This window comes from Gobius niger (genome assembly GCF_951799975.1).
Source record: "Gobius niger genome assembly, chromosome: 17".
Classification (NCBI taxonomy): domain Eukaryota; kingdom Metazoa; phylum Chordata; class Actinopteri; order Gobiiformes; family Gobiidae; genus Gobius; species Gobius niger.
In genome coordinates, this window is record NC_136868.1 from 10,666,920 (window position 1) to 10,680,930 (window position 14,011).

At 42.4% G+C, this 14,011-nt stretch overlaps 1 protein-coding gene across 1 annotated transcript; it reads left to right on the forward strand.

Annotated features, from left to right (window-relative positions):
* Positions 1-1,180: 1,180 nt before the first annotated feature.
* Positions 1,181-11,739, forward strand: jade3 (jade family PHD finger 3). The gene is made up of 12 exons (XM_079574738.1): positions 1,181-1,340; positions 3,746-3,811; positions 3,895-3,954; positions 4,026-4,108; positions 5,133-5,290; positions 6,509-6,699; positions 6,778-6,989; positions 8,037-8,204; positions 8,291-8,407; positions 8,524-8,982; positions 10,214-10,331; positions 10,412-11,739. Exons 3-12 carry the CDS (start codon positions 3,906-3,908, stop codon positions 11,215-11,217), a joined length of 2,361 nt encoding a protein of 786 aa, XP_079430864.1. The 5' UTR covers positions 1,181-1,340; positions 3,746-3,811; positions 3,895-3,905; the 3' UTR covers positions 11,218-11,739.
* The last annotated feature ends 2,272 nt before the right edge of the window (positions 11,740-14,011 follow it).

The window sequence follows — 14,011 nt, forward strand, 5'->3', positions numbered from 1 at the left end:
AAGTCATATTTAGTAGTAATTCGTAGTAATGATCATAATTACTTACAATATTGCAATACGTATTGGATCGGCCCCTGAGTATAGTGATATGTATCAGATTGTGACTAAAGTGGATCGTCCCAGCCCTACTGAACATCACAAAACATATGACGCTACATCCCAGGACTACAACTACACGCATGTAAAACTTTACACATAAACTAACATGCCCGCAAAATCAGACCAGCTCCAAAAAACACCAACCATTCTATTCATGCAATGTGTTGTCACAATAAAGCACTGAAAGAGGACCTACTATTTGAATACCATATGTTTGGCATATGTTTGGCTGAATGCTGTCAGAGCAATGCAATAACTTGGAAACGGGCTGGTGATGTCCCGCTCACAGCAAAGAGTCAGGTCTGAAGACATGCAAGCCTCCCCTCATTAAAGGAATAGTTCAGTTTTTCCACACTGAGATCTGTTCTTACCTGAGCTTAGACAAGTTGATGCGTACCTGTCTGGTCTTTGTGTGTGCCCGTGGAGGATCGTGGTAGCGTCCAACTTCATCCCCGTTTGGACCTATAGGAATACATTGGGAGAGGCCAAATGCTAACAACATCTTTGGTCTTTTTGCATGACTGAGGGCACGCACAAAGACCACATCAACACGTCTAAGCTCAGGTAAGAACATATCACAGCATGTAAAAACTATTAGTTTAAAGATGCATGTTTTCAAGGTATTTTTCCACTAATATAGTAACCTGTTTTTACTGTTATTTAAAGCTTCTATTTTTTTCTATTTGCTGTGTGAAATGACACACCACATAGCTTGAAATACATCATTTTATATTGTGGCATCCTGCAGTCCGTTTTTGAACCAAATAAATATGTGGTTTGAGTGAATATTTCTGTCTCACTTTGGTTTACCAGGGGGTGGCGTTAGAGTGAAATTTAACCTACTTATGGGACAGGGCTGTGATGGCGGTTTTACCAATCTGTTTTTTTAATCATCGACGTGTCTTTAAAACGAAGAAGCAATGATGCGTGTGCAGTCGTGTTGCTATTAATCAACTAAATGCTTTGAATGATTTATTTTTGAGGTTAAACAGGGGGTAAACCAAGCGCACCTCGCGCCGCGTGAACCCGGCGGAGTTTAGGACCCTGCGGGAGGCGCGGTACAATAGAGCTGTTGTGTGTGCCGTGTAGTGGACACAAGCAGCAGCAGCAGCGACACCCGGAGATCCCCACTGTGCAGATCGAAAAAACAACCAAGAAAAGACCAAATCTGGACCGCTCACACCCGTGTTATTACCCGATCTGTGCCTCGACATGAAGCGGACTCGGCGCGCGCGTTAACGGTAAGGCAACGGCGGACAATCTGCTCGTGTGTTCACTGTGCCAGGATTTGCCCAGTGGTGAATGTAGGCCATGGTATTTTTTTTCCTTCTCCTACTCCTACTCTCTTTTGGGTCAATGTACGTAAACCCCACGTAACCCCGCATGCTCGTTTTTGCATCACAATCGGCCCAAGCGTTTGTGATTTCGCCTCAACTGTTCCCCCCCGTGTAGGAAGTGCCATGTTTTTGCCAAGCTGGCGCCCATGTTTGAGTCCCAGCCACAGCGGCGCAGTGTGTAACGTGGATTTGGCGCCAATGCTTTGCTGTTTGGGGCAGGGTTTCCGCTTATACCCGGGTGCCCGTGCAGCTTAACCCCGTTGCGAGTGCGGGCGAGAGAACTGGGAAGCAACACGTGTAAGAATGCATGCGATACGAGGCTGTGGGACGCTTTATAGTCGTTTTTCCCTCCGTGCCCCCTCCACATTGTAATCCTGACGTCACATCCGCTCCTTTTTTTTTTTTTTGCAGCCGCCCAGCCCCCCACTGCTGCTCTTGTTTTGTATGGTGGCGCAGGATCATGGCAGTACTAAAAAATGAATAAGAATTAACAATGGAGGGCTATTTGTCAACATTGACTCGGGTCATGCTTTCTGCAGATGCTACTTGCTATACAGGAAGCAGCACAGTAGATAAGAATGAACTCAAGACACCTGGGTTTGTCTGGCTTATCTTTACTGTCTTGTAATTGCAGTGTCTAGTCTACTGCTACATAAGAGAGAAAACACAATTGATGTTGGACAGGATGCTTTGTCTCAGGGCAACATGGCATAATAATAGTAATATTTACAATCAGAGTTTCTTCTCATTCGTGAATCGACGCAGGACTTGTTGTTGACCTGTCCATTAACCTCTTAACCCCCACATTGACCAAGCGCCTCCTCCTCTTCAGCTTTACCCAAACCTAAAAGCTTCTTGCCTGGAGTTTACAGCCTATAGGCCACAGTGTAACGCCAACAAAAAGGAGGAACCAGCTTAGACATTGGCCTATTGGCTCCAGCCGAGAAGCTTTTAGATTTGAGTGAAGCCGAACTGGAGAAAATGTGCACAGTTCAGGTGGAGGGTTAGAGGTTAGAAAAGCACTACGGTAATGATAGATTTAAGAGCATTTTGATCAAAATTCATTGGATTAATTGCACAGCTCTAATTGACTCAATTGTCCCATGAAAGTAGATGCTTTGTTGATTCATTCATTGTACACAAACCACTATACAACATCTTATGTATTCTAGGGTTGCTCCTATAACAATAGTAATGTCAGTGTAGATCTCACAGGTGTTGGTATCGGCGAGTGCCTAAACCTCCACCATGTATTTTTCTAAATATTAAGAACTCTTTGATGTTAGCACCACTGTGACCACATCGGCGATAGTGCAGCTCAAATACTGGCTGTAAAAGCTATGCAAGATCCATAAACTGTAATAACCACAGTGAAAGCAAAGGGTTTTTTAACCTCGTGACCCCCACCTGAACTGAACACCAGGGCTGAACGATATGGACAAAATTTCATATCGATTATAACTATGGGTTTGGTGAAAACCACAAAAGGGTGCAATTTTATTGATGAAAATCTATATCGTTTTATATCTTGTTTCGATTTTGTTATTTTTAATGTTCATGTCTCGATATTGATACGATGACGATATATCTTTCAGTCCTGCGAAGAACATTTCCTCCAGCTTGGCTTTACCCAAATCTAAGCTTCTTTTTTTTTAAAACGGTACAAAAATGTGACGACACAGCGGGAAAAACGTGACAAAAAGACGACAAATAAGCAACAAAAGAGCAACAAAAACATGCTGGAAAAGCAACAAAAATACAAGATAAAAGTGACGAAAGAGCGACAAAAAAAGCAATGAAAAAACCCAATGAAAAACCCAACAAATTGGCGACTATCCTGAGCCCAAATTGGGAAAAATTATATTGGAGTAATTGTTTTCATACATGACTTTATCTACAGCTTAAGATGTTGCCAATTAAATAAGTTTGGGGGAAAAGTAAAGGTAAAAATAATCTGGTCTTAACAAGTGCAGAGTTTGATCTCGATTTTGAACTTGATATCTGTGTACAGTATTGGTTACCCTGTAGTATGGTATGGATATGTTTCGTGTCTCCCCCAGTGCTCTCCTTCCTCATGGGGAATGTGAGGCATGTCCTGTCTGTTGAAGCAGAGCACTGTACTCACGGCTACAGCCATAATAAGTTTGAGCCACTGCTTCAGTAGTTGAGGGCGACATGCTGAAATACACTTCATAATATACTCTACCTGTATTTATAGCCTTGGTAATTTCCAATAAACATCTAATTGAATTGTGAGATACATTTTTCAGTGCACATGTGTTGAACCAAGTCTTATTTTCATCTTGCAGGGGGAAAAAAGCAGATAAAAGTAGTCTGAACACTCCACTAGCATGCTCTTCAACTTGAAATTTATGGTGAGTGAACGTCTGCACAAAGAAAATAAATGCAATAGTTCCCTTTCTGTGTGAACAAATAACGCAGTACTGTCTGTGTGCAGGATGATACAGGATGAAACGCATCAGGTCCTCCAGCAGCAGTGACAGTTCTGATAATGAGAGTAAGTCATTGGAGGTCACAAATAATAATATGCTCAAAATGAATATATATTAATGCTTTTTCTGTGCTCAGGTCCCTCCACCTCCTTCTGCTCCTCAAACAAATATGGCAGCAAACCGGGAACCCCCGCCTCCAGCCAGAAGAAACCGGCAGAAGTAAGATGAAATTAGTGTTGGAGCTCATTTAATGTAGTGGTTGTATTTATTTCGGTATTTCGGTGTTTTTTTAGACGCTTCTTTGTAGTTTCCTACATTTTAACTTATCTTAAAGGAGCTATACCTGTTTTTTTTCTAGTTATGGAATGAAATTTGTTTTGTCTTAGTATATTGTAAACTCAGACATTTGTGGGGAAAACACTGCAGATTTAATTATAAAGCATTTGTATCAATTTCATGAACTTACAGGCACCCGGAAACGTGACCCTACAAGTTGTGAAATGTGCCTATAAACATGTCTCTGTGAAGAACTGGGATGCTACAAATATGTTAGGAAGATTGGGGATGAATTTGTACCTCAACCAACATCTTAATTTATTCTTTTGAAATGAAAAATCAGGTATAGGGCCTTTAAGTGGACATGCGGCCAGTCTGATCTTTTCAAAAACTTCAGAGACTATAGCAGTTTGATTTATTTTGTAGAATGATCTTTTTAAATAGGTTTATATTGGCTTAAAGCAGTACTAAGTCACATGTTTACCTTAATAAATCCTTTCCGTAGTCCCTCTGGGGGTAATACAAGTGTTAATGGGATGATTGGGGGGGTCTTTCATCTCCCCCTGGTGTCACATGGAATTAAATCACAAAGAAGAAGCTAACAGGCTAACGGGCAAAGCTAATTGAGGGCTAGCGCCACTTTAAACAGCATTTACAGCCAAGTTTGAGTGAAAAAAAAATCTCCATTGTGTAATTGGATGTACAATATCCCTCCCTCCCTTTGTCTTTTCTGTCAGAGTAGTATTTACTCTCACTGACAATTAATGAGTAAAAAACTGCATCATCTTATGACACCTTCAGTGGCGCTTGTGGCCGCCAGGGGCACGAGTTACTTTGTACTGCTTTAACGGGGGAAAAAGAATTTACAAAAGCTTCATCACCTTCAATCTGATTCGTCACTGCAGCCCATCTCCTGATGTACAATGCCAAAGCCTATCCTCCCTAACATTGTGTGTTTTTCCCTCAGGTGTTCAGAAAAGACCTGATCAGTGCCATGAAGCTGCCGGACTCGCACCACGTTAACCCAGAGGAGTACTACCTTTTGGCCGACACGTGGAAGCAGGAGTGGGAGAAGGGCGTTCAGGTTTTGGCCAGTCCAGACACCATCCCGCAGCCGTCGCTCAGGTATGCTCACCTGTCAAATAAATAAAATAAGAATCGGACAACTTAATGAGAGGGACCTTTAGCCATATTATACATGAAACACTGCTACAGTTATTCTGTGGCAGTTTGACAGTAACACAAAAAAACTGAACTGAATCTAAAGCAGGCTGCAGATGTTTGCCATTATTTTAACATTTGTGATCAAATAAATGAGTCCCAATAATTTTATCATTTATTATCTTGATGAGGACAACTGCACGCTCTTCATTTTACATTTTAAGCAGAACTGATACCTATGTCTAAACTAATACTGAGAGATGTTCTTACCTGAGCTTAGACGAGCTGATGCGTAACTGTCTGGTCTTTACACGTGCGCTCAGTCATGCAAAAAGACTAAAGATGTTGTTAGCAATTGGCCTCCTCCTCTCCTCTATGGACCCAAACGGGGCTGATGTTAGAAGCGACCAAGCTCTTCCTTGTTTTCCCTATTTAAAAACGATTCAGTGAGTAGTTACACGATCCAAGTGTAGTTACACAAAATTAAACAAGTGGATAAAAGGGGGCACTATTTTGTAAGGCGTAATAACACCTTTGGAGCACTTTGACGTCCGCGTAGTAAAGTCGAAGTGCTCCTAATATTATTACGCCTCACAATATAGTCCCCCATTTTATCCGCTTAGAAAATCGACATGTTGAATTTGGTGTAACTATACTTGGATCGTGTAACTACTCATTATAGGGGAAACGTGGAAGAGCTTGGTCGTTTCTAGCTTCACCCCAGTTTGGAGCGAAACTATCCCAGCTCCCGCAAATGTTGTGTCAATGTGTCCTTGGGCAAGACACTTCACCCTACTTGCCTCCAGTGTCTGCGTACCACTGGAGTATGAATGAGAGAGTGAATGGGTGACTGGTTCCTTACTGTAAAGCGCTTTGGGCCTGAAAAGGGTAGAAAAAATCGCTATATAAGTTGAGTCCATTTGCCTTTGCTGGTAGAGGCTAAATTCTAACAACATTTGCGTGACTGAGCGCACGCACAAAGACCAGACAGTTACGCATCAACTCATCGAAGCTCGGGTAAGAACATATCACAGTATGGAAAAACGGTGGTTCCTTTTGAAAGCTACCAGATTTTCAGCTGCTCCTGTTAACCTCTTTGTCCTACTTAATTTCATTTGCCCCCGAAAAAATGTCAGGCTTATCAATGCTCATGTAGTTTCTCTGCCTTCTCTTCGATGACAGAGTTATTGCAGACAAATCCAAAGAGTTGCTGTACAGCCACAAGAAAAAGTACATCCAGTGCTCGAACCCGGACCTGACTGAGCCGGGATACGTGAACATCCGGGAGCTGGCGGAGTCCATGTGCCGGTATGACCTGGACGAGACGGACCTGCACTGGCTCCACAGTATCAACAAAGAGCTGGCACACATGGGTAAAGCGGTGCAAGGAGGAGAAGAGCCAGAATGACTAACTGCCATGACTCTAAAGCATTTCCTCTTTTGTATCACAGGAGAGGAGCCCATAGACGAGCTGACGGTGGAGCGCATCCTGGAGGCGCTGGAGCGGCAGTGCCACGACAACATGAAGCACGCCATCGAGACCGTAGAGGGTCTGGGCATAGAGTACGACGAGGACGTGATCTGTGACGTGTGCCGCTCTCCTGACAGCGAAGAGGGCAACGACATGGTCTTCTGTGACAAGTGCAACATTTGCGTGCACCAGGTAACACTTATTCTCTTATAAATGATACGTGAAGTAATGATTTACCGTCTTCTAACAATGCGCTGATCTGTGGAGGGAAAGTGGAATGAACCGAGAAGAAACAACATGGCCCTAAACAATATATTTTCTACAATACACAACATGAGTGAAAATGTGTTTAGAGAGGTATATAATACTTCTAAAAAAGCCACAAAATCTCACTCAGTCTTGTCGCGTTCAAAAGTTTTGATTCTGCGATAGTCGGGTACATCAAGAATGGTAGCGAGGCTGAATGCAGGTCAGTGGTGGAAAATTTTGTCACGGGATGTCTGGAAAACCATCTGCAGCTAAATGTGACTAAAACAAAAGAGCTGATAGTGGACATGAGGAGGGAGAATGTCCTGGTGACTCCTGTGAACATCATGGGGGTGGAGGCCGAGTTGGTGCAGGACTACAAACATCTGTAGTTCTACAAATAAACTGGACTGGACAAAAATACAGACAGACTCTATAAAAAAAGGTCAAAGCCGGCTGTATCTGCTGAGGAGGCTGTGCTCTTTTAGCATCTGCAGGAATGTTTTATGGGACAGTCGTTGCCAGCGCTCCCCTTTATGCCGTCACATGCTAAAGGAGCAGGCTGAAGGTGGAGGATTGTTACAGGCTCAATAAACTTATTCAGAAGGCCAGTGATGTGGTGGAGGAGGAGATGGACTTGGGGAAGATCAGGTCCAACCTGGGGTCTGGGGAACTCCTTTCATCCTCTGGTACAGCGAGCTGGATGGCCTGAGGGGCACGTTTAGCAACAGACTGCTCCTGCCCAAATGGAGGAGCTCTTTCCTTCCAACAGCTATTAGACCTGCAACTCCTCTCTGATACCATGAACTATTCACACATATCCATTTTAATTTTACGGTCCCAGTAGCACTTTTTTATGGGTTTTATTATTGATGTTTTGTACTATGTTTTAATGCAGCAACCAATGACTTTCCTATGTGGATGAATAAAGTTTTCTGATTCTCACATATAGAATAGATAAAGTTTTTTACCCTCTGTTCTCTTCTTCTTCAGGCGTGTTATGGGATCGTGAAAGTTCCTATGGGGAACTGGCTTTGTCGGACCTGTGTCTTGGGCATCGACCCTCAGTGCCTGCTTTGTCCCAAGAAAGGAGGCGCCATGAAGGCCACGCGAGCTGGGACCAAGTGGGGCCATGTCAGCTGTGCACTGTGGATACCTGAGGTGAATCATCTATTGACTAGTAATTGTATGATCATGGTCTGAAATCTGTGATAAAACTCTTACCAAGTCTTTTTCATCCGTTATAGGTGAGCATAGCTTGCCCTGAGAGGATGGAGCCCATCACAAAGGTGTCCCACATCCCGCCGAGTCGCTGGTCTCTGATCTGCAGCCTGTGCAAGATAAAGACTGGAGCTTGTATACAAGTGAGTTTCAAGTCCAGCTGATTTAACAAAATCTTTTTCTTATGCTGAGGTTTTGTGTGTTGTTCTTTTTCTAAGGATAAATTGACCCTAGTTCTCTGTGTCTCCTCTTTAATCAGTGCTCCGTGAAGAACTGCACAATCCCCTTTCATGTGACGTGTGCCTTCGAGCACAGCCTCGAGATGAAGACCATTTTGGACGAAGGAGACGAGGTCAAATTCAAGTCGTTCTGCCTCAAACACAGTAAGCCCAAGTCCGGGGAGCCAGGTCTGAGTCCAGTCCGGGCCAAACCCAGCGGAGAGGCGGTGAAGGGCGGGCCGCGTGCCCAGAGGCTGCAGGAGCTGGAGGAAGAGTTTTACTCTTTGATTCAACCGGACGAGTTGGCCAAAAGCCTCGGCGTGTCCCAGCGCCTTGTGGACTTCATCTATCAGTACTGGAAACTCAAACGGAAAAACAACTTCAACAAAGCGCTGCTGCCCCCGAAAGAAGAGGAGGAGAACATGGTGCTGCAGCCGCATGAGGACAGCATTCACACGCGCATGAGGATGTTCATGCACCTCCGGCAGGACCTGGAGAGGGTGCGTACCCGCTCTGATCTCAGAATCAAATATTCAAATGCAAATGTACTTTTACTTAAGACAAGACTTAGCCTGTAAAAGTGGCCTATGAGCTAAACGCTAAATCATATTCAGTTAAAGCAGAACTAAGTAACCCCTATGCCTCTAGAGGCAATAAGCGCCACTGCAGGTGTTGTAACATTGTAACGTTTTTTTTACTCATTATACTCAATAATTGTCAGTGAGAACAAATACTACGCTGACAGAAAAGACAAAGGGAGAGAGGTATAATCTACTTTGTGCCACAACTCGATGACACAATGGAGAATTATTCTTTTTTCACTCAATCTTGACTGTAAATACTGCTAAAGCGGCGGTAGCCCGCAGTTAGCTTTGCCCGTTAGCCTGTTAGCTTCTTCTTCGTGATTCCATTAGTGTGTATTGGGGCCTCCGACCTGCAGGCAACAAAGTGGCAAGGGTGGTTTTCTGGACAGTGACACCAGGGGGAGACCCCCCCAATCATCCCATTAACACTTGTATTACCCCCAGAAGGACTACGAAAAGGATTTGTTTCTGCTTTTTGTGGCGTCGGATACACATCCAATGGCCACTAAACATCATCTTATTATATGCTGATGATAGAGCTGGGCGATTTTTCTTTTTTTTTTTTTTGGATTTTTTTCCCAGAAAAAATCTGCAATTTTTAAAAGAAAAAACTTGATGTATGATTTAATTAGATTTCCCCCCAACCCCCATGTAAAACGAAATAAATGCGAACTGTAAATTGAAACTAAACTGAAAAGTCACTGTGCAACAAAGATTGTTAAACATCCAAATTATTTATACTGTATTTGGATTGAGCTAATAAAACAACAAACAATCTGTAGGTGGGCTCTGTTCTTCTTAGCACATTTGTACAGCAGTAGAGGGCAGAGAGCTGAAAAATAAACATCTTAATTGATTTTTAAATCAAATCGATTTTTTTTCCCCAGCCGTAGTTAATGATGGAGGAACCACAGAAATGACACATTAGAAACTGGCATCACCATTCAGCTGTACGGTCCACGCTCAATACAAACAGTTCCGAGAAGCTGTTTGCTTACAGAAGTCCACATTTGTAGGAAAAGGGTTGCGTAGCTAATGCCGTTTCTGTCATTTCATGCGCCTCGTTTTCAGTTATTGGAATCATTGAAATTCCTTTTTCATTATATCTCATGGGGGAAAATAATACTTTGTTGGTCCTTATTTGTAGGTGAGAAACTTGTGCTACATGGTGAGTCGTCGAGAGAAGCTGAAGTTGCTGCAGAGTAAATCCCAGGAGCAGCTCTTCGGGCTTCATGTCAAACTCATGGACCAGGAGTTCTCTGCAGGTGAGAAGAACAGATGATTATAGTGATATTCAAAGCGTGAGCTATGCGTATAATCGTTTTCCATTTCTCTTTGTTTGCAGGTCTCCCAGCTTCATTCCCCGTGGAGAACACGCTCTGCCGCCCTCCTCCCAGGATAACACTGAAGCTCAAAATGCCCAAATCCTCCAGTCAAAACGGAAACTCGAGTAACAAAACTGGCAACGGCCCCCTGTGCCCGGACCACAGTGTGAACGTGTCGGAGCGGGCATCGGGGGCGGGGCTGGGTCAGGGGAAACCTCTGCTCCACGCACGAAACCACAAAGAGGAGCGCTCCAACGGTCGGCTGCCTTCGTCAAACAAAAAGGTCAAACCGTCGGGCAAACCTTTAGCGCTGCACGCCGCGCTGCAGGGCCGCTCGTCCAACGGAAAGCACAGCAAGGACGAAAAGGGGTGCAAGACAAAATCGAACGGGATTTTGGAGAAATGCGTAGCGCAAAAGGACAGCTCTTGCCAGACGAAAGGAGACGCGGTCGCAGCAAAGGCACTGGAGAAGGCGAGTTTCCGCAAAGTCGCGATAGAGCATTTTGGAAAGTCCTTCAAAGAGGCTACGATCAGTTTAGTCCGCGCGACCGAGGACATGAACGCTGAAAAACTGTCCAAAAAAGGATCGAGTAAAGATCGACTTTGCGCCAAGGCGGTCGCGGGGCATAGCGTCAAAAGCACGCGGGACAGCGACGGCTACTGCCCCGACTTGGAGCTCAGCGATTCAGAGACAGAGGCGAAGGTTAGACACAAGCAGCAGCAGCAAATGAGGACGCTGTCGCAGGCCGGCTCCAAAGTGGACTCAAAGAAGGGTCTGAGCAGAGGGAAGGAGGCTCCCGGCTCCAGGCAGCACTCGAGGAGGTGACAACTGCTGGGGTAGTCCTGGCCTCGTCTTCCAAAGGGTCATGCAAACGCACATGTGGCCACCAGAGGGCAACACACTCCAATAAAATAACACAAGTTCTGGGGCAGACCTTGGACTAAAGCTATAATTCTCTAGTTCTCAAGTCCAATTGCTGTCTTTCTCCTCTTAAAAAATAATCTTTTCACCGTAACTGAAGATATAGCTGTGGCCACAAGGGGGCGACGCTTCCCTAAAACACATAGACATCCATTGGTTAGCAGTAATACAATTGTACCATTTTTGCAAAACGACAGTCTCCATATTCGATTTGCCTTACAAGATACTGCTGTATATAGTATTTTTTACAAGATGTCTGCCTAAAATGTTTTGTACACATTTTTATACAGATGTTAATGACGTTTTTTTCCGCATGTGCTGGTTTCTGACACGATGCCTTTCATGTTCCACATTTCAGACCGTTGTCGCATTCACGGCTCCGAATCGAACGCTTGGACTATGTTTTGTAGTTGAAGGAACTATAAGAATGTCACTCATGGAAAACGGGGAATTACTTCAGACCTGTTGTTGCAAATCCTACACAAGGGATAACAAACCAATAAGAAATAATGATTCTAGAGTAAAACGAACAAGGCATTACTAAAAGTATTTTGTACTTTGAAGCACACTTTAACTGCAGTGGTTCTCAAAATAAACACATTAACTATTACCTTAGTCTTTCTTTGATTACAATGATGAATGTCCCAAAAGCTAAATGATCACAGTAAACAAAATGGGGGAAATGGCCTTAACCTCCTTCTAAAGCTCTCAATAATGAAATTAAGGACTTGAACCACCAACACTGTCAATCCAGACTCTTTAGAGCAGCGTTTCTCAAAATGGCCGAACTTGAGGTCATCTGCTATTATAGTTTTTTTTCTGTTTTAACCATTGTTTACACCCAGTTCATGTCTATTTAGGACCTACTTTAGTCCAGGTTTGATTGAATCCTGATGATACTTGGACGATCAAATACTTTAAGAGTTGGTGCTTTGTGTGAAAAGCCTGAGAACCACTGCTCTGGGGCGTTTGCCTTTTAAAGCCTATACAAAAACACTATTCCCAATTCCTTAAACTCAACTATCACTACAGTTTCTAAAGTTAAATTAAAGCCTGTCTTCTATGAACTGAATGACTCTGTTCTGAACACTCCTTTTATGCAGCCTCGAGGTTCATCTGTTCTAAGTTATTTATGCCAAACTGTCCTCTCTTTATGTTTTTATTGTTCCAAGTTCAAGCTTCTGCTGTGACTGTAGGATGACTGAGGATTGTACGTCGCTCCAGCGTTCACAAACTCCACAGAGCCATTTTTCACGAGTTATACTTTTCATTTTGGACGTTTTTAAAATAAAAAAAAGTTCAAATCAGTATCTGTTCTTTTTTTTTTAATAGTATCTGTTCTTTGTGTTGCTCATTAGTCGGATTCAAAAGCACTAATTAGCTAAAGTTATGTATGTGGAATTACTTTTATAGTGTTCTTCCAGGACCACTTTTTACAAACGACTGTAGAGTTTTAGTTTTTAATTTGCTTTGGTTCATTTAACATTGGTTTAGATTCAGCGCTTTAATCCTGGGTCTGGCACAGGAAAAGCGGGGGGTATTCCTGGTGTTCCAGTGGCCTGACTGCTCTGGTGCTGCTTCAGGGTTTATTGACCTGCTGAAGGAGCTAAGCAAAACTAAGTGAAGCTTTAATCAATATTCACCAAGACCATTTAGTCCAACGCTCAACACAAATCTTTCGGTCACAGTACAACCTAAGCACTTAAATAACAAACCATTTAAACACATTTATATATTTCTATATATATATACACAGGGTTTCAGCGTTAAAAGTCATATGCTTTTGAATATATTACTTTATTTAGAAGGATAGTTGCAAGTTTATCGGTTGCATAATTATTTTATTTCAGTGAAGCAGCAATTTTAATGAAGAAATGTTGGGCAGAAAAGGTATTTTTTATTTTTAAGCTGCTGACAGGAAGTGACATAGATAAAGGTAAAGTTCCACAGCAGTTTGACTCATTTCCCATTGACTTAACATGGTCGGCACGGCAACAGTTTAAAACTGCCTCTATCTATGTCACTTCCTGTCAGTGTCCAATAAGAGAAACGATCACAAATCTTGAGCAAAATCTAAAACATAATTGTGTTCACTATGTGTTAACAAAAATTGTGTCTAATGTGTCTCATGCACTTTAAATGATTAGTACATTTTGGAAACTTTTTTGATGCATTTTTGTGTTTTTTTGTTGCATTTTTGACACTTTTTTGTCACTTTTTTGTTGCATTTTTGACACTTTTTTGTCACTTTTTTGATGCATTTTTGTGTTTTTTTGTTGCATTTTTGACACTTTTTTGTCACTTTTTTGATGCATTTTTGTGTTTTTTGTTGCATTTTTGACACTTTTTTGTTGCATTTTTGACACTTTTTTGTCACTTTTTTGTTGCATTTTTGACACTTTTTTGTCACTTTTTTGTTGCATTTTTGACACTTTTTTGTCACTTTTTTGTTGCATTTTTGACACTTTTTTGTCACTTTTTTGTTGCATTTTTGACACTGTTTTGTCACTTTTTTGTTGCATTTTTGACACTTTTTTGTCACTTTTTTGTTGCATTTTTGACACTTTTTTGTCACTTTTTTGACGCATTTTTGAGTTTTTTTTCATGCATTTTTGACACTTTTTTGTCACATTATTGTTAAAAAAAATTGCGTTTTCATTTTTGTCGCTATATTGACGTTTTTTTCCAAGAAGCTTTT

Bases quoted from the DNA above. Each gene is read 5' to 3' on its own strand.
- jade3 (XM_079574738.1), top strand. From the start codon at position 3,906: ATGAAACGCATCAGGTCCTCCAGCAGCAGTGACAGTTCTGATAATGAG. The intron at 6,700-6,777 runs GTAAAGCGGTGC...TTTGTATCACAG, and splicing joins CAAAGAGCTGGCACACATGG to GAGAGGAGCCCATAGACGAG. The intron at 6,990-8,036 runs GTAACACTTATT...CTTCTTCTTCAG, and splicing joins GCAACATTTGCGTGCACCAG to GCGTGTTATGGGATCGTGAA.